General features: G+C 43.1%; 1 protein-coding gene across 1 annotated transcript in view; it reads left to right on the top strand.

Moving 5' to 3' along the window:
• Nucleotides 1–17,724, top strand: part of Polr2G (DNA-directed RNA polymerase II subunit Rpb7) — an 87,084-nt gene extending 69,360 nt beyond the window's left edge. Inside the window, exons 6-8 of the mRNA XM_080266014.1 lie at nucleotides 9,295–9,366; nucleotides 14,014–14,047; nucleotides 16,066–17,724. Coding sequence (XP_080122140.1) covers nucleotides 9,295–9,366; nucleotides 14,014–14,047; nucleotides 16,066–16,079 — 120 coding nt within the window. The 3' untranslated portion in view covers nucleotides 16,080–17,724. The remainder of the gene's footprint in view (nucleotides 1–9,294; nucleotides 9,367–14,013; nucleotides 14,048–16,065) is intronic.
• Nucleotides 17,725–20,773: the final 3,049 nt, after the last annotated feature.

Below are 20,773 nucleotides of genomic sequence, written 5' to 3'. Positions count from 1 at the left end.
CGTCTAATCACTGTCAGAGTCTGAGAGTAGAACATGCAGGTGACCTAGGGGTGCGTCGCTGGGTCGTGGTGATGGCGTACCCACTGCAGACGACTCTGAAGATAGGCGCAAACTCACGTCGAGCGGTGACTCCACCGTGGCTGATGTGCTGGGCTGTGGCTCGGAGCATGAGGGCCTGTCTTGGGGAGGCAACGGAGTGGAGCCAGGGCTGGGCACAGCGGGGGTCACGGGTCTGAAAAAGCTGTCAATCGTTGATTGACGCAAGGAACGACGATTCTGACGATTAATGATGCGCTGCCTGCAAGCACGCACTTCCTCCACAAGTCCCAAGGGCCCCATCTCCCTGTCGCAGTCCGGGTGTTCCAGGTAGTCCAGAACGAACTCTAGGTGTTCCCGGAGTGCGCTCAGCTTGGGGATGGCTGGAGTAGTGTCATGCTGAGAGGAGTCCGCATCATCGTCGCCGTCCTCGTCGGAATCTTCAAGCTGGGTACTGACACCTGCAACTGAAGATGCGATCTCGATATCAGACAGGGTCTGATACCCAGGATTGCCCTCGTCATCATCCAACCACTCATGCACTTAGTCCACATCAACATCGTCCCCATGCGCATGTAGACGTGCATGGAAGTCATCCACGTCGAAACCTAGGAAATCGTGCTCCACATCCGTTCTGAGAAGCAGACGAGACCAACCATTTTCTAGAGTCTTGACAGGGACTACCTTCCATGCACTGGCCCAGTTGTAAATGGCAGACTTGATGTTGTAGCGGCGAAGGTTTTCCAAAGTCCGCTGGCGTCGCGTGTCCCGTCCCTCCCTCCGCATGTCCTTGTCCTCGAGAACAACCATCACCTCGTCCGGGAACTTCTGTCGGTATAGCCGCTTCATTGCCACAATCACTCCTTGGTCCATTGGTTGGATGAGAGCAGTAGTATTAGGTGGCAGAAACATGCACCTAATGCGGCCATTCTCAATAACTAAGTCCTTGTCGCACGGTTGGGCAGATGCACTGTCGAGGAGAAGGAGGGCCTTTACCTGGTCGCGTGGGATTCCCAGTTTTTCTGTCTGGTAATGTATGACCTCCTTGACAAAATGACGGTGGAACCAGTCTTTGAAGATGTGGCCTGTGAACCAAACCTTCAAGGAATGGTACCAAACGACAGGAAGGACATCCATCACCTCACGAAGACACCGAGGCTGCTTTGCACGGCCAACAGCAGTGGGCTTAAGCCGGGGCATGCCGTTAGCATTGGCACAACACAAAGCAGATATTCTTTGCTTGGAGAGCTTGCGGCCAGGTACACGCTTCTCTGTCTCCTCGGCTAGAGTGTTCATAGGCAAAGAGCAATAGAATAAACCAGTTTTGTCAGCGTTGTAGACTTGACCGAGAGTGAGGCCTTCCCTATCGATCAAGCCCTTCACCTTGTGCCGAAACTCCTTTACTCCATCCTCGTTAGCGTCCAAAGCTTCGGCATGAGACTTACGGTTGGTAAGGCCATGCCATAACTTGAACGCGAAGAGCCAACCCTCGGATGCCTTGAAGTCTAGGGCGTTGTGAAGCCTTGCGAACTTCTCAGCAGCAACCTTCAGCTCCGTCCCACGCACCGTCACACCAGCAGCACGTTACTGTTGATACCAAATCAACGTGGAGCGGTCGGCTTCAGCATACTTGGGAGTAAACATCATCTTCCTCTCCACGTTGCGTTTGCTTTTCGACGAGAAGTCAGCCATGTACTGTATGAGTTTGTCTCGGGATCTCTTAATATCAAACAAAGTAGATCGGGCTAGGTTGAAGTCACGAAGGATGCGTGACGAAGACCATCCCGCATCCACTTTCTCCAATATCTCCCTCTTCTTCTCCAGAGTCAAAACCACTCTCTTCCTCTTCTCAGGTGGCGGGGCCATCATCACACACATGAAGGAGAGGCACGAGAGCAGAAGGAGAGCCTGCAGCAGGTAAGGCACCACCACAAAAGCGAGCAGGGCAGCCATGACGACGATCGTGCACTCATGACAAGAGACAGGCGGTAAGTGGGGAGGATGCAGGGGCGCTATAGCGGACGTCAGAGGAATGACGCACCAAAACAAAGCTGTCCCGCGCTGCGCGCGCCAAGTTCAAATTACAGGCGGGAAAAAGTCGGATTTTAAAAAAATTTTTTGCGGTTTTCGGACCATTTTGGGAATATTGGATCCTGGGACGATAATGTCCGGTAAGTGGGGATGTCCGGAAAGTGGGCGTCTGGATAGTACGGGGATTACTGTATTCCAACGCCTATCAGGTAAACTGGTTATAAGACTTTATTTCTTGCTTTAACGTTATTTAATAGTACTTTAACTTCCACTTAAACTTACCAGAACAGTAATGTAAATATATTACAGTACTTACAAATACAGTACTGTGGAAAAGCAGTACATCAAATTATGTGATCACATGATCAAAACAAACCATGCGTGCTACACTGATGTTCGAGGGTTTGGCCTTTCAAAGGCCTCTCTTTTGTAAATTTATAGTTTTCATAATGGTTCTTTAATCTAACGTTGTCTTATACGTATCCCAGCATTTACTGTGTATAATTGTGAGCACGTTCGGTGAGAACGTGGTCGGGGCGAGCTTACTGTAATACCCCTACGCTTGGCAGCCAAGTATTCATCTCTGTAACCACCCTTCTTCCATCCCTGGAAAAGCCTTCTTTCACCTTAACTGCAGCTTCTACACCTTGATCCCACCACCAAGATACTTTATGTCTTGGTGGGCCTCTTGTCCATCCACATACTGAATCAGTAACTCTCAAAAGGTTGCTTATGAGGGCCCTGTACTGTTCATTAACACTTCTATCAATGTCTCTCTGTTCAGCCACTACTCTCCTCATCAGACTATAGAAGGCATATCTTATTGCTTGGTTTTTTAGCTTCCTTATTTTCCTCCTAGGTCCATAGGTCCTTTTTTCATCACCCGCTCCTTAAGCACCATGTCACATATCAATAACTTGTGTTGCTGCACACACGCGTCACTCCCTATAACTTTAACATCCATCCCTCACTAACCCCCTGTCTGCCCTTCTGACCCTGAAGTAGTCTATCTGGCTTCTATTTCCCCAAGACTCGTATGTAATCAACCTGCTCTCTCCCTTATCCTGAAATGTGTGTTGCACACAATCATGTTTAATGCCTGTCCAAACTCAAATATCCTTTCCCCTTCCTCATTTCTTGTACCATATTCACATCCCCCATGTATTCCTTCACATCCTTGAGCTGCTTCACGTACATGACCATTAACCCCTTAAACGTGGCCGTGAACAGTCGACCCCCCCCGAGTGGCGGGGTTGTATCGCGGTCTGAGTGCCTGTAGGAAAATATTAGCCAAAAATCAGAGATTAACCCTAGAACATTATACTTGGTATGGCAGATAGTACTTACATTCAGCTTTCTCCAGAGACAGGTGTTGAGCCTTCGTGGACTACCCAAGGACTTGTGGAGACTTGCAAAGTTGGGTAACCAAATCTTCACTTTGACACCTCCAGCAACCCGGTTTCCCCTCTACCACAGCCTCATTCTGTCACAGTAAACTTTATACTACAACCTAAAGGTAGTTTGGAATCCGTATTTGTACAATAAGCACTGAAAATAAGGCTAAAATCAACGGAGCGTACGGCCGACATGCACTGCGGCGGCGGTCTTCCCGTCACTCAACAAACATTTCCATTTTCACAGCTAAAAACATGTATACTACATTATTTTCAATCATATTACTTCCCAAAAGATCACCACGGTGCGCTTTTTATTCTGCCTTACGCCTGCCACTTTATTCTCGTTCCTGTCGGCCGCTTGCACTGACTCGGAAGAGCTAGAACTCGCCATAATGTCACTTTAAAAGCCTGCGGTAAACTGACGCTAAACAAGGGCAAACCGTGAGAAAAAAAGCTAGTGTTACAACTGGGGAAACAAGTGTTTCCTATTAGCATAAACTGCTTGTGAGAGGAGAGCGCAGATTTACAGTTCTGAGCACTCAGAGCGCTGCCATGTATCACAGCCAGGCTGGCCGGGCCGTGGTGGTGGTGGGGGGGGGGGACGGGGGAAAAATGCGATACTTGGCAACAACTGAGGTCAGTAGTACAAAGGTAAAGTATGCTAATTGTAGCTAAAGGGTGGTGGTACTGATAGACAATACCAGCTGGAGCCTGCTTGCCCGTGGTTATTCAAAATTTACTAGAATCGCAAATGCGACGATCCGCCGTTATGTCCTTTTTGCTGAGCGTCGCAAATGAGATAATCCGCGTTTAAGGGGTTAAAGTCCCCTCCCAAAACTACAATTACATCATCCCCCATACCACTTTTTTTTTTTTTTAATGCAAGAAAGAAGGACCCAAAGGCCAGGGACCTACAAATTGCTCCCTCCAAGAAGAAAAACAAAAACAAGATAACAGAGAGCCAGATTCAAGATCCATTCATTTTGAAATGTCAGGACATGCTGCATTTGAAAGACTGGAGATCGTAGGCAGTAAGAAAAACAGACAGAGAGAGACAGTTCCAGAGTTGACTTACTACATGTATTAAGTCATCTCAAAATCTATCCTTCTCTAGCTCATCCAAGCCTGCCTGTGGAGCATATGCTGATATAAATGCAACTGTTTTCCCATCCATCCCTCCATCCATCATCCAGTCCTACATTGCCCCATGAGGAGCGTAGGAGCCCGGGGCAAGGCAAGTTGGTACTGACATTTAGGATGAGAGTGACCAGCCTCACTCATCCTTGAGTGGCATTACGTGAACAATAAACCCCAACCATCCCTTGGATATAAACCTTCACCGGCTCAATCCGATTGGAGCACCTTGATTACCCACTAAACCACCAGGTGCCATAATTTGGTTATATGGTTACCACCCAGCTTAGTAAATGGTTTCCTGGTGTACAGGAAACCATTTGGCTTGTCACTCAGTGTAGAGTCACCCACAGGCAGAAGGAAGAGGAAAGAATGAAGGAATGAAAGAAAGAAGAGGGAGTGTAAAGTCACCCGTAGGCAGAAGGACAAGGAAAGAATGAAGGAAAGAAAGACAGAAGAGGATGGAAGGAAAGAAAGATGAAGGAGAGGAAAGGGCAGACACCCGAGAGCAGCACTACCTCAAGTGAGTGGATGGTGAGTGCCCCCACCTACCACAAACCCACTGAACAAAATTTTCACTACTATTATCATATCACTTACTCTCATAACATTCATGACATATTCCACTAGAAGGTTGTAAAATGGAACACCATCCTGAATGAATTTGGGAAAGACTAGTACTGTACTAAGGAACACTTCCATGTTCCTGAATAATTTCCAGCATGGATTTGACCTAAGCTTTCAACCTCCTTACACCCATCTTAGTTTACCCAACTTATATGTGGTTTCAGTAAGAGTAATTCCCCATTTTGATTTGTTTATATAGACTCCAAAATGCTTGCATGCATTGGCCGTGCTCATCTAATGTTGGTTGTCTATGTTGCTCGATCTCAGGCAGCCTCCCAATTTAGTACTTTATCTCTGAGGTCACGCTCTGTGGCCTTGACCTGGTCTTTTTTTGGTCTGCCTCTCACAATCCTACACATGACATTCACACCTCTCACCTCCGCACACATTTGTCATCTTCTAGTGTCTTAGCATACTCTAACCATCCCAATCTCCCGCTCCTCATTATAGCACTGATACATTCAAGTCCCATTCTTCCTCTTAACTCTTCAGTTGCACTCCTAACATCCCCGGGCCTCTCATTCAAGGACACACTACACTCACATCAAAGCATTATCATTTGTGTACATTTTAGCCTGTGAATATCCTCTTCCTTTACTTTCCATGTCTTACTACAGCACACCATTACATTTCAACACATGCTGCATACAAGAACTCTTAGCATGGAGGGAAAACCCTCTCATTGTCAGGAGAGGCAACAGCTCCCTGAACATCTAACCACTCCTTACCCTAGCCGTAGAGGTAGTTTCAGTCCCACTGCCAGCACATAACGTGTCATCCAGATAGCAAAACTCCCCCCCACACAAAAGAAACTCCAGCAAGAAAAAAATGTTCACTCCTGTCAAACCTTACATACTCTCCCTGATACACTGTGCACACAAAATCAGCATTATTTTGCAGCCGACCTTTGGTACCATCAGCTACATCTGTGCACCCATGCATTGCAAACACTGCATGAGATTGAGTTACTTCCTACACCCTTGCAGCAAACTTCACATGGCCACACTCCTTCTACTTTGACAGTACTGCCTCCAGTCCTAGATATCATCACTTTTGTTTTATCCATGTTTACTCTCAAACCCATGTACCCCATTCCATCTCTCCACTTCCTTAATCTCTCCTCTGCCTTCCTTTCATTCTCCAAAATCAACACCATGTCATCAGTGTATAACACCTCCCTTGGAAGACCATATCTGAAGTCGCATGAGGTAGCTTAAGTCACCATGATAAACAATAATGCATTCAAGACTGAACCCCTGATGCATGCCAGCAATTGGAGAAAACTCATCATTCAAATCTCCATTCTTTCTCACCTGGGTGCAAGCACCCTCATACATTGCCTTAAGCTCTCTAACCACCCACTTCTTGATCCCAAGCTTTCTCATTCCCCACTTCACCGTCCCTTTAGGAACTCTGTCAAAGGCCTTTTCCAAATCGGCAAAAACAAAGTACAGTACAACTCCCTCTTCTTTCCTATATATTTTGTATGAACCTGTTGAACAGTGAATATTACATCAGTGGTCCCTTTGCTTGACCTAAACCAAACTGCATCACATCAACATTTTTCTTGCCCTTATCATACCCTCAGGATTCTCTCCATTACATTTACCATCTGGTCCAAAAGTTGTATGCCTCTATAAATTCCTCTTTCCAGGTCATCGCCCTTCCCTTTATACACGCTTGCAGTCACACTCTTCAGCCAGTCATCTGGAGAGCATATTCTTATATAATGGAATTTATCAGATCAGTAACAAAACCCTCCATTATGGTAGTAGTAGGTGGTGGCGACCATCATCCACTCACTTCATGTAGTGCTGCCTACTTCTTCCTTAGCCTTTATCATTCTTTTTCTGTGCCTGCCCTCCTCTCTTCCTATTTCTCCCATCTTTCCTGTCACTACTTATTGTTTTTCTTTCCTTTACAGGTGGCTTTACATTGAGTGACAAGCCAAATGGTTTCCTGTAAGCCAAGAAACCATTTACAACGCTGGGTGGTAACCATATAACCAAACCATACGTGCTCCCTACGTGTCAACAAATGAGTTGGTGGAGGGTTAGTGCCCCTCCCCGTAAAACAAATAACTCAGCCAAATGGCCACCCCTTATGGGATTATGGTGTCTGGCAATAGATAGATAGATAGATGTATTTCATGAGGCCTTCAACGTTTCAGCAGTCACCCCAGACACACCCATTGCCTTCCTTAACCCCATTATATAAATTGTCTTGCTTATAGCAGCAGCATCAGTCAAAGGCCAAGAACCAAACGCTGGATTGATGACACCAAGCCTTCCATGTTTCAGTCAGACTTCTCATTCAGCAACCTGTTGCAGTGCGCTCTCTAGGCATCTTTAATATCCTTACTGTCCACCATTACCTTTCTGTCATCATTCTTCGCACTGCTCAACTGTGATATCCTTGTTTTCTGTCTTCATCTGTTTTGGAACCTTAAATGCCACATTCTTCTTTTTGGCACTGTTAAGGCTATCCAGTAAAAATCTGAGACTCAGATTTTGTCCTGTATGCCTCTTTTTCTGGCTCAACACTTGGCAGCCAAGTATTCCTCTCTGTTACCACCCCTTTTCCATTTCCTGGAAAGATTTCCTTTTCTCTGGTTCTAGGACAAGTGCCCCCTGGACAACTGCCCCCAGACAACTGCTCACTGGACAATTTTTCCTATAGGACAACTTCCCCCGGACACTTGCCTCCGCTAAATATCACCCGATTCACTGTACAAATGATTGCAAGTGTCTAACCTAACTTAACCTAACCTAACCTGATCTAATCTGTAGCAGAAGGCAATTGTCCAGGGAGCACTTGTCCCAAGGGCAGTAGTCCTGATACCTTTTTCTCCTTCACTGCATCTTCTGCACCGTCGTTGCACAACCATGTTACCTTATGTTTTGATTTATCCATCATTATTCAGCCAAGGCCCCGTCAGATAATGCATTATTTTTTTGATAATGCCATACTACCCCCAACCTCTCTGTAGGGGGTATAGCCCTTATAAAACTGTGTACATGGCTCCCCAGTTATTGATTGGAGTTACATTCCTAAAATGGCCATTGATATTTAAAACCTATCAATACCAATTTTTTGCTGGGCACCTTTATATATTCATTATAAAATTTTTGTTTCCAGTACACCAAGAAACTATTTACTACACTGGGTGATAACCATATAACCAAATTATGGTGCCTGGTGGTTTAGTGGGTAATGAAGGTGCTCCTGTCGGATTGAGCCTGTGTAGGTCTATATCCAAGGAGTGGTTGGGGTTTATTGCTCATTTAATGCCAATCAGCAATGAGAGAGACTGGTCACTCTTATCCTAAACATCAGGACCAACTTGCCTAGCCCCGGGTTCCTACGCTCCGTATGGAGCAACGTAGGACTTGGTGATGAATGGATGGATAATTTTTGCACAATCACTCATGATTTGTTAACGTGATTTTAATGATTGACAGTGCATTTCCTTTATACAGTTATCCCATGGTTATTACATACTTAGGTATGTCGATTTTTGTTATCAGTGCAAGCTGAAAATCTTCACTCCTGCCATTATCGTGCATTTTTTGGGTTAAAAAAGAAAAATTATTATCACACACATCAGCCGACTCCTACCGACAATGGTAATGCAATACAGGCACACTCCGATATTTTATGGGTATGCATACCCATTGCAGTTGTCAGGTATCAAGTTTGTTGGATTTCTAAGCAGTTTTCCCCATGAGAGTCTTAAGAAATAGAGAAGATGCATTTCAACCCCCACCCAAAACTCATAGATATGTAAAGTAGGGTAGTTTGGATGTGGGCTGATTAAAATGAAAAATTTGTCATCAGATTGAGCAGAGTCATGAATTTGCTGCAGTAATAAAAATGAAAGTCAGTGATGTATTATAATTTCTTTGTATTTTTCTCCTGATAGGTAAAATTCATTTAGGTAGTACTGAGCTATGAAGACGGAGTAGATTGGAATCTCTTTTCGGCAGCACAAAACTTGGTTGCTTAGAACTGTTGTTTTTGTACTTATATGGTGTATAGATATTGGTTAATTTATTGTATATTCTTACAGGAAGTGGTAATTCAGCAAGATGACGAGATCAGGGTGAAGATTGTAGGCACACGAGTGGATGCCACCGATATAGTGAGTGACATTTTTTTCCGTTGCTGTATTCATCCCTCATTGAAAATCCAGTACATTTGTTTAAAAGTCTCATGTACCTTGATGATAGACTGGTTTCCAAGTGTAGGCATCTACTGTATATAATACATAAACCTAGACAGTGCAGTGTAAACCCAAATGTCAGTGATATGGCAAGTAGTCCTAAAGCTGACTGGGTATGGAACACAGTAAGTCCATTTTATCTATCTATCCATCTATTGCCAGACGCCTCAATCCCGTTTGGGGTGGCCACAAACAAATCGCCTCCAAGTTGCCCTGTCCCCCGCCATTTCACTGCCCTGCTCCCAACTCACACCCCCCTCTCTCATATACTTCTCCATCTCATCCTCAGCCTCCCCCTCCCTCTTCCTCCCTCCACCTCACTCACATACACTCTCTTCATCAGTCTTTCACCCTCCATCCTCTCCACATGGCCAAACCACCTCAGTGTGTTCCTCATAACGCTTCCTATCACATCCACATCCACACCACAACGCTCCTTTGTATCCTCATTCGTCAGCCTGTCTCTCCATGTGACTCCACAGGCTCCTCTTAAATAATTCATTTCCACTGCTCTCACTCTTGACTTGTGTCCTTCCAACAACGCCCAAGCTTCACTTCCATACGTTAGAGTTGGTATCACAATACTGTCATGTAGTAACTTTTTCACTTCCATGCTCACTTCCCTGTTTCTTATCACCTCCATCCTTACTCATCACACTACCCAGGTACTTAAATGTACTCACGTTTTCCAATTCCTCACCATCCAAGCTCACTGTACATTCATTGACTTCACCTCTCTCAAAGACCATCACTTTACTCTTCCCTACATTCACCTTTAGATTCCGTTTCTTACACACTCTCCCAAACGCATCCACCAAGCCTTGCATCTCCCCTTCGTCTTCACTCAACAACACAGTATCATCTGCAAACAACAGTACAGGGAGTTTCCAAACACTATCCTCGTTCACCAGGGCCACTCCAACATCCACTACCCTACCTTGTACCTCTTTTATTACCCCATCCATGTACAGATTGAACAACCAGGGAGACATGACACATCCCTGTTTCAACCCAACTTTCAAAGAGAAAAATTCACTTAGTTCACCATCCACACGCACTGCAGCCTTCGCACCATCGTACATACTCTTCACAGCATTCAGCAACTTCCTATCTACTCCATATATTCTTAACACTTTCCACAATCCTTGTCTATCCACCCTGTCATATGCTTTCTCCAAATCCATGAAAGCCGCATACAACTTCTTTCCCTTCTCTAGAAACTTTTCCACTAAAGATCTAAGAATGAATATCTGATCTACACAACCTCTTCCCTTCCTAAAGCCTCCCTGTTCTTCTCCAACTAATTTCTCTGTTCTTTCTCTAACTCTGTCAATAAGTATCCTACCATACACTTTTCCTATTATACTAAGAAGACAGATGCCCCTATGATTACCACACACCTCTTTTTCCCCTTTTCCTTTGTACAAGGGAATAATTATACCTGACTTCCAATCCTCTGGGACTCTACCTTCCTCCCAGGCCAATCTGCACATCTTCCACATCCATTCTACTACTATCTCTCCCCCATGCTTCAGCATTTCACCGCACATTCCATCAATTCCTGGGGCTTTCCCCGATTTAACTTTCTTCATTGCTTCCACAACTTCCATCCTACTGATTTCTTCCTGTCTTCTCACCTCCCTCCTTCTCCCAGCCATTCCCCAGCCACTTATACTCGCATTACTTCCATCCTTTATGTTCAACAATTCCTTAAAGTGTTCTCTCCATCTGCTCACTTTTTCTCCCTTCTCCACTAGTAATCTACCATTTTTATCTTTCACTCCCCTGCTAACTTCACTTCCACCCTGTCTTACTCTTTTCACCTCTTTCCAGAACATTTTCTTACAGTCCCTCCACTTTACACTCAAATTCCTTCCAAATTCTTCATCCACTCTCTTCTTACTCTCTCTTACTAATCTTTTCACCTATCTCTTTCTTTCTACATATAACTCTCTCTTCCGCCTCTCAGCTTCTTCCACGCCCCTATTTCTCATCCATTCATTGTATGCTTTCTTCTTTTGTGTTACAGCCTGTCTCACCTCTTCAGTCCACCACGCTGTTCCTTGCACCCCCCTCCGTCTTCTCTTCCTTCCACACACCACATCACATGCTGCACATATTTCTTCTGTAAATATCCTACACAAGCCTTCCACGTCTCCCATCTGCTCCAATTCATAATTACCCAATCGTTCCTCCACTTCTCTCTTATACTCTGCCTTTTTCTCATCCTCTTGTAACCTTTCCACTCTCCTTGCAACTACTCCTTCCTCTCGTCTTTCCCTTCTTCTATTCCTCCATCTTACGTGAATCTTAATTCTGGCCACCACCAAGTAGTGGTCAGAAAGTCCACTCCCCCAACCTCTATAAGGTCTTGCATCCATTACACATCTTTGCATCCTTTCATCCACACACACATAATCAATCATTGCCTTTCTTTCATTCAGTTCACCACCCACCCTTCTCATCACTCGCCATGTATACCTGTGGATCATTTTATGCCTGAAGAGGGTATTGGCTATCACCAGCCCCCTCCCAGCACAAATGTCCACTAACGCACTCCCATTCTCATCTGTCTCAGCAGGCACACCCCACTCACCAACTATTCCATCCACCTTCACATTCCCTACTTTACCATTCATATCACCGATCAGAAACACTCTCTCATTCCTTCCAAACTTAATGATTTAAGTCCACAGTCAATTACAAACAGACTGCCTATAAACTTCCATTACCACCTGTTAACCTGATTACCAATTTCCCCCAGTTAACAGTACTGATTTTATGAAAAAGTTGTGATATACAGAACATATCCTGCATATAACAAGAATTTATAGTACAGTACTTGGATTTATGCCTGCACAATTAATTGTGTGGGAAAGGGCTAGTCATTAGGATAAATATGGTGAATGTGTTTCTGAAAAGAGCTAACTGCATGTTATGATCTATAATGGATGGGAAACTGAAGCTAACTCTATTACTGGGGTTAGAAGTGGATGAAAAATTTTTGTCTTTCTCCTCACATGGAGGAAAAATTGTATACTGTGTGAGACGAGCAATGCTTTATGATGGTAAACCATGGACAGTAAAGGAGGATGACATCTGTGGATTTACAGATATAAAAATGAGATGGCTTGACAGATGAGTAGAGTTTCCATGGATGACAAAGATGCAACTGCCAGAACTACAAATGAACAGTTGAGAGGTTGGCTAGGAAGTGAAGGCATTGATAATGCAATTCATTGGGTTAGATTGAAGTGGCTTGGACATTTGGAGAGAATGAAATATTAAAATTAGGTTAAGATCATGGTGCAGTGGAGTAGATTAAAGTGATTTTTACATGTAGAGAGACTGGAGGATGAAAACTAGGTGAACAGATCTCTTAATTGTGAATGTGAATTGTAGAGCACCAAGAGAAAGTAAACTGAAAAACACTTGGAATTAAATCCTACAAAATGACTTTAGGGTTGGCTGTGTGCACAAATGTGCTGCCAGGGATTGTGCAGCATGAAGAACTGTCAGGTGAAGAAGTCTGAGAAATGCCAGCATATACAAGTACAAAGCCTTTCAGCAAGGATTTATGAACAAATGCAAGTTATATTCATCATGGTTTGAATGTATTACCTTCTGTGAAGAGATGCATACAGAAGTGCTGTCCACTGTCCAGTATGATAAAACTGTACATTGTGGTTATCTCTGTACCCCTGATTAGTTTCAGATTTTGGAAATGACTCTGATGCTTTTAAATTTCCTGATTTTCCTAACCATTAGGTATGAATGTCTTGAATATTTAGTGGCTGGAAACCAGTTCATTTGGCTTTTGATATCCATAGAATTGCTTTACTTTTTATGTACACCCTGTCCTCGTTACAACGATGAGATATGTTTGGGAAAACCCATCGTTGAGCCAGGGTATCGTTAAATGGGGACGTTATAACATAGAAAGTACTGTATAGGGATGCGTTGGAGAGCCTTGGGATCCCATCCCAACCAAGTCCAAAACCCACCCAGTGAGTTCAAAAACAAGTTTCTAGCTCACTTAAACCCCCAAATAACTTTAAAACAAGCCAGACTAAGCCTATAAGCAGTCTATAACTCACCTAAACCCAAAAATAAAATTTGAAAATCATAAAAAATATGTCTGGAAAAAATCAAAATTAGCAAACTGTACCCAAAATGACTGTTCTCCCCACCTGTGACTAAAACACATTAAGTTTACAAACAGTTTATAAATCAGTCCCCGGTTATCCTATGGGTTTTTATAAGATGGTTTCTTTTTTAACTGATTTGGATGATATTTTAGACTTAGTTTATAAATCAGCCTAAACACAAAATTTAAGTCTAAAATATCATCCAAATCAGTTAAAAAAGAAACCATCTTATAAAAACCCATAGGATAACCGGGGACTGGCATCAATAAGCAGGGAAGGGTGTTAATATTTTTTTTTTACATTGCGATGGTGGGTCTTTGTGGGTATACTTTATTATCCTAGAAATATACCTGTGCACTTATTTAAGCACCTTAATTTTAGTTACAATGGCTCAGTAAAATGTTTCATCACTTTGCAGTTTGCCATTGGAACTCTGATGGATGACTACTTGGGTGAGTAAGAAGTTTCATTTTGTTATGAATAATACTCTAGTTTGCGTTCATTAGTCTGTATGTGATGTGCTATAATGAAGGATTGTTGTATGCATTTCTGATACCTGTACAGTAATTTAAAGTATGATATATAGTGATCTTTGGGTTATCACACACTTGGTTTATAACAGTTTTAGTGATCACTGCAAGTTGAAGATCGGCACTCCTTCCGTTACCACACATTTTACAGGGGGGGGAGGGGAGTAATGTTATCACACACCTGAGCTGATTTCTGCTGACAGTGTTGGTGCAGATCTGTGGTTTCTGATGGCTTTGAGGGATTCAAAGATGAGGCCTAACTTGAAGAGTTAGTCCCAGGTGGTGGAAACCAATAACTCTCCACCCCTAGCCTCAAGCCCACCTCGAGTCTATGTGGCATGTGCTTCTTCCTTGTTGTGCTCTTTTCATCATTTTCTATTAACAAACCATGCCTATGTGTGTTTCTGGTACTTAGTATAATAGTACAGGTGGTCCCCGACTTACCATCGGGTTAGGTTCTGATAAACTGATCGTAAGTGGGATTTATCGTAATTTGAAAATGCACTTAATACACCAGACTAGCCAAACATCATAGCCTAACCAAGCTCCCCCCCCCTTTTGTGTGTGTGTGTGTCTGACTCTGGGCATAGGCTTCACAGCCTGCTGTCAAGGCCCAGTAGTCCTCCTACATACCATACACCTCTCTACATGTCACCACTTTGGCACTAACACCTACCGTCCATACTGAATACATGCTAGGGCTGTCTCATACAGGACTGGTGTATTGGTATTAGCAGGGGTATTTTTACGACATGTCGGTGGGTCTTTTGGTAGATCAGTAAAGTCAGATTTCATGAAATTCAAATCCATAAACTGTTCCCTGCTCCAGCTGGGATTTGAACCTGGGTCCAGTAGGACTGCAGGCCACCTCTCTACCGATTGAGCCACCGCCTCCCCCACATCCTACCTTAAATGTGCTTAGAACATCTACATTAGCCTACATATGGGCAAAATCATAAACACAAAACTTGTTTTATAGTAGTGTTGAATATCTCATGTAATTTATTGATTACATTACTGTACTGAGCTCGTCGATTGCAGAAGTCCAAGTTCACGTTCGATGCCCATTCAGGGCTTGGTCCTGGTCATTTCGGCCGTAAGTCATTGAGGCAGTAACGTACAAATAGTTTAGGTTAGGTTAGGTTATGTCATGTCATTTATGCCAATAGGCAACTCAGACGTTTGCCAGTGTGGACGTTACAACCGAAACGACCAGGATCCCATGGGCTTGCCTTCATGTTGGGCAGTATCTTGAGTTTCATCTCAAAAGTAATAGCCTTCCTCTTCTCACCAGTAGCAGGAGAGAAAGATAGGCATTTTATAGATGTGATAGATGCACAAAACACAACATAGATACAAATGGATATCAAATAAAGTGCTGGCAACACAGTACACTGTACAGCATAGGTTGTTTACACAAGGGATGGCCCGGGCAGACTGGGACTCAGCTTGCTACTGCTGCTGTTGCCCAGTATCACGAGAAAGTGTCATACTGCATATCGCTAGCCTGGGAAAAGATCATAATAAAAATTTCAAAGTACTGTTTCTACTATTGTAAAGTCAAACAATCGTAAGACGACTGCTTGTGAAATGGGGACTGCTTGTATATATATATTTAGTGGATCTAAATTGTAAACGGGAAAATTTAGGTTTACAAGTGGGGTGCCCAGTACCAGTTAGGATAGATCCCATAGGTTCTATGCATTATTTATTGCGCAGTTACTGTATACAGGTATAATCATGCACTAGCTGTGGTACAATTATGCACGATAACCAAGAGATCACTGTAACTATATATGACAGATCTTGAAAATAACAAACTATAGTTTAAAGCACTGTTGCCAGCCCCTGAGTTATAGATTAATACTTCAGATTATAAGAACTTTTTTTTTTACATTATTTAGAAATAATACAGTTGCGATTCTTTGTTTCTGTTTCAGGATTAACAAGCTAAGGAGAATTCTACAATCATTCGCAAATTTAGTAGGTACTGTACATGTCACACAAACAATTTTTCTCTTGCCGTCACATTCATCCCTTTACTTTCTTGTTGCCATTTACCTTTGAGTCCTCATCCTTCACATCACATGTGTACATTCTGATTTCTTGATTAACACTGTCAGCCTCATATAATCACTCACTGCTGAATATAGTTGTCTGACGTCAGCTGAAGTAAAAACCAAGAATTGTACCAATTATGAGATTTCATGGCAAGAATATTAACACTGAGGCAGGAAATTACCCAACATTCATCGCCATCATATTTATCATCATCATCCTGACCTCTTTTTCCCAAATAAGGATGAGATGAGTGTAATAAGACTTTTTCAGCCATTGTCAAGGAATAAGAATAGGTGAGGAAACCCTGCTCTTTGCCACCCTCTACATTTTTGCCTACAAGTCAGCAGAGATTTTTGTGACACTTTAATTTTTCCTTCACCCCAGAGATTGGTTGTGGGTGTATAGAGGAGAAATGTATGTGTTGTTGTTGTTGGTGCAATTGATCAATCTCAGTCTTTCTGACCTGGCAGACCCATGAACCACTGGCAAGCAGGTGCCCTTGCCGGGCCATCCCGTGCAGTGAGCTGATGTACTCGTATCCTAGTGGTTGACAGCACCTTGTGATAGCGAGGCATAGGTTAAAAGTGTGAAGGTTTGGTTCCTGGGTGGACGACAGACTTGCATCATTCCACCTATTTAACAGGGGCACCATAGCTGGCTCCAATTCACCATGTTATCTGGTTACGTGGTTACCACCCAGCATTGTTAATGGTTTTGGGGATTACAGGAAACCATTAGGCTTGTCACTCAGCGTAGAGCCACCTGTATGTGAAAGGAAGAATAATAAAAAGTGGTAGGAAGGTAAGGGAGAAATAAAAAGAGAGAAAGGCAGACACAGAATGATAAGGTGAAGGAAGAAGTAGGCAGCACTTCAACTAGTGAGTGGATGATGGTCATCACATCAGAATGGACTTGACTCTCTAAATGTGGCCAAGTTCCCCATCTGGGAGTGTTGTCCATGGCCAGCTACCAGGCTTTTGGCTCATTACCACTCCCATGGTGGGACCTCCCTGAGATAATGGTAACCACCCACCTCCTGTCACATAAAAGATAGCCAGTGGAGCTGACCTTGTAAAAAATGTTACCATAATCTCATCAGCCAAAGAGGTTCTCTAGCACCTCTTCATTAAACTTCATCTGGAATAGAATAGTTATTGGAATTGCCCTAGTCATGAGAGTTAATTGCCTTCTCTCATCTTTCCTCATGTTCATTCACTTCAACTAATACATCTGCATTCCCGGTTTCATTGCATCTTCCCTGTCTACCTTATCTTCACACATCCAGTGTTTGTTCTCCTTTTTGTTTCCACTTATCATAGTTTTATCAGCCCTGTATTCCTCTTATTCCAAACACAGTAGTATGAAGGGATATCAGAAGGTCTGATTACCATCTTTTAACATAAAACATAAGGGTTCACTAAATGCAGAAACTCAGTTGAGTTTCTTAGTGAATTGAACTAACATTTTTGTGAAACATGCCTAGAGTGCATTCTTTGTAATAGTTTTCATTACCTTGTATTGTTTGTGGTAAATAAAGTCCTTCAATTATCATGTCTCTTTCTTTAATTTTAGCTATAATTTTGAGGAGAAGCATCGTTTAAGGGATCCCTCAACTCCTGGTGACTTTGTCTTCATTTATTTTTCTCACTCACCAAGTCACACCTCTTTCACCTTTCTCCCCGGTGTACATTTCCACTTTTCTTCCAAACCACTCTTAACAGTGCCCTTATCCTCACAGTATGACAGTCTTGGACACCTTCTCTTCACCTCCAGGTTGACCTTTCTACCCTGCAAAACACATGCTTGTTCTCCAGTCACTTTTCTTCCCCAAAGTGTTCTCTTTACCCTCAAACTCCATTTTGTCACTTTGACCTGATAATGCTGAGAGCCATTAAATCTGTCAGCTTCCACAAGCACCTTGTCTTTCGTATGTACTTTGCTATTCATCCAGTTTTTCCTATCTTATGCTGCATACTAAAGTATACTCTCATATACATTTGTTTTAGACGATGTTAGTTTGCATTTATTTGGATCCATGTCACTTTGCCACCTGCAAATACCTCTTGTTTTGCTCCAGCAAATCTTTATCATTTACATGCAAGCAATTTCAGTCTTCCTGTGTTACATTTTGATTCCATTAATGCACTTATGCATACTGTTTTCATTTTCTCATGCTTGACTGTTCCTTTCACATATACTAAGTCTGTCCAAAAAGAAACAGACTTTTTAAAAAGCACACCAGCTAGTCGGTGTAGTGTGATCGTGGCAGGAATGCTGTGTAGTTTTAAACACAAGTTGCATCATACCACATCACTTAGTCAGCAAGGTACACGTGCTTTATTGAATGTGTGTTTAGTGCACATGATGATTTGTTGCAGGTTGAACAATGAAGGATCTTGAAGGGGAGTGTGTATGCATGAACTTCTGTTTCAAATTAGGATAAACCTTTAGAGGCTTTTCATATGTTGCAACAGGTTTATGAGGAAGGTTGTTTGAGCTGTAGGCAGTGTCACAATTGGTTTCAGCAGTTCAGATTGGGAAGAACATCCACTGAAGATGATCCCAAAATATGGACAGCTTTCCACATCAAGACAACAATCACATTGAGAAAGTCTGTGCTGTGATCCATGAAAATTGTCACCTGACTGTCTGTGAAGTTTCTGAAGAAGTAGGCATCTGTAAAAGTTTTTGCCACACAATTTTAACCAAAACACTGAAGATGCTTTGTGTTGCCTCAAAATTTGTGCCGTTTCTGCTGACAAATTAGCATAAAGAGAACTGTGGCACAGTCATTCAGGAGCTGTTTGTTCGAATGCTGATAGCTTTCTGAAAAATATCATAACAGGTGATGAAACATGGGTGTACAGCTTTGATGTCAAAACAAAAAGGCAGTCATCACAGTGGGTTGGAACATCATCGCCGCAACCAAAAGAGACATGTCAGAATTGCTCAAATGTGAAGGTGATGGTAATTGTGTTTATTTATTGGAAGGGCATCATTCATCACGAGTTTGTTCCATGTGATCATACGGTCAATAAAGTTTTACTTGGATGCCCTGAAGCATTTGAGAGAGACAGTGTGAAGGAAGAGGCCTAATTTGTGGATAAAACAAAACCTACATGCTGCACCATGGGAGTGCACCTGCTCATGCGTCACTTCTTATCCCTGTGACTTTTTGGTGAAGCAGAAGATGACTATCATCCCCCAGTGACCTTATTCTCTGGAATTTGACCCGTGTGGACTCCTCCTCCTCCTCCTCCTCCCCCCCCCCCCCCATCCAAAGTTGAATTCACCCTGAAAGGTCGTCAGTTCCAGACGATCGAAGAGGTGAAGAAAAGTTCACCAGGTGCACAAAACACACATTCACTCAAGTGTGTGTACCTCAGTAACTAGTGACATGGCATGATGCAGCTGGTGTTAGACTAAACCTCAAAGCCGTCAGTACAGTAAGGCCCTGGGCTACGTCACTCTCGACTTATGTCAGTCTTGAGATTACGACAGTCTGCTACAAGGAAATTTTATTAATAAAATAAGATGATGAAGAGAAAAACAAAAAGTGCTGGTTTTAAAGTGTTGCGGTCTGCCACAAGATGTCTGTAGTATTTTCCTGCCTCATGCTTGACTGCCACCAATTGGTCTCAGTCTCACCGCTACTACGGTCTGATACACTGTTACCGTGATTAACATGTTTTTCGCAATCCCTGTTCAGTGATGCCTAAGGGAAAGCTTCTTAGTGACAATAATGATTCCAAGAAATGAAAGACCATCATGTTACGTAATAATCTACAGAAACCTACAGTAATGTTTATTGTATGATAGAGTAATAAAATTGCATGGGTACATTAGTGTCAAGGAATGAAATGTGTATTAGCAGTGTGCTCAAGTGTGAAGACGATGGAAGAGTGAGGAAGCGGCAGCCTAGTTCATTTGCCACCACTGTTTCCACGACACCGGCAACACATGCTGGTACCACCACGACTGTAACGCATGAGAGGCTCTTGGGGGGTGACATGGCGGACCATGAGTACAACACATTTTTTATTCAGAGAAATCATAAGTTCAAAAGTTTGCGTTTCATATACTGTACTTACCTGTTGTCACGTATACGATGTATGGTTGAAAAGTCCACCTATGCATTGACGTAACCTATGAGTTGATGAAAGGTATAAATGTACGATGTACAGTCAGAAACTCGAGTTACACACAAAATCGACTTACACTACGTCTCAGGAATGGAACTCTGACGTAACCTGGGACCATACTGTATATAGGGCTCCCATTGTGATCGCACTACACCGGCTAGTTGATGTGCTACTTGAAAATTTTGGTTTCTTTTTGGACAGACCTCATACAATGACCTCTTCGTATGTATATGCTCCGAGTACTGTATATGTATTCCCAGTGCATGGTGGCCAAAAGGCATCAGGAACCTCATTTATGGAGAAAGATAATTCCAAATGTGTGGGTCCTCTTCAACGTTCCAAAGAACGAGTCAGCCCTGGGAGCAGGAAATTTTAAACTGCCTACATGGGGAGTCACAGCCACCATGTTACTTCTAGAATCCTCCTTGCATCCTTCTGGGTCAGG

The sequence above is a fragment of the Coenobita brevimanus genome, chromosome 18 (genome assembly GCF_032717465.1).
Source record: "Coenobita brevimanus isolate Jiangsu-jjx chromosome 18, ASM3271746v2, whole genome shotgun sequence".
NCBI lineage: Eukaryota > Metazoa > Arthropoda > Malacostraca > Decapoda > Coenobitidae > Coenobita > Coenobita brevimanus.
This window is presented reverse-complemented; position numbering and strand designations above follow the sequence as displayed.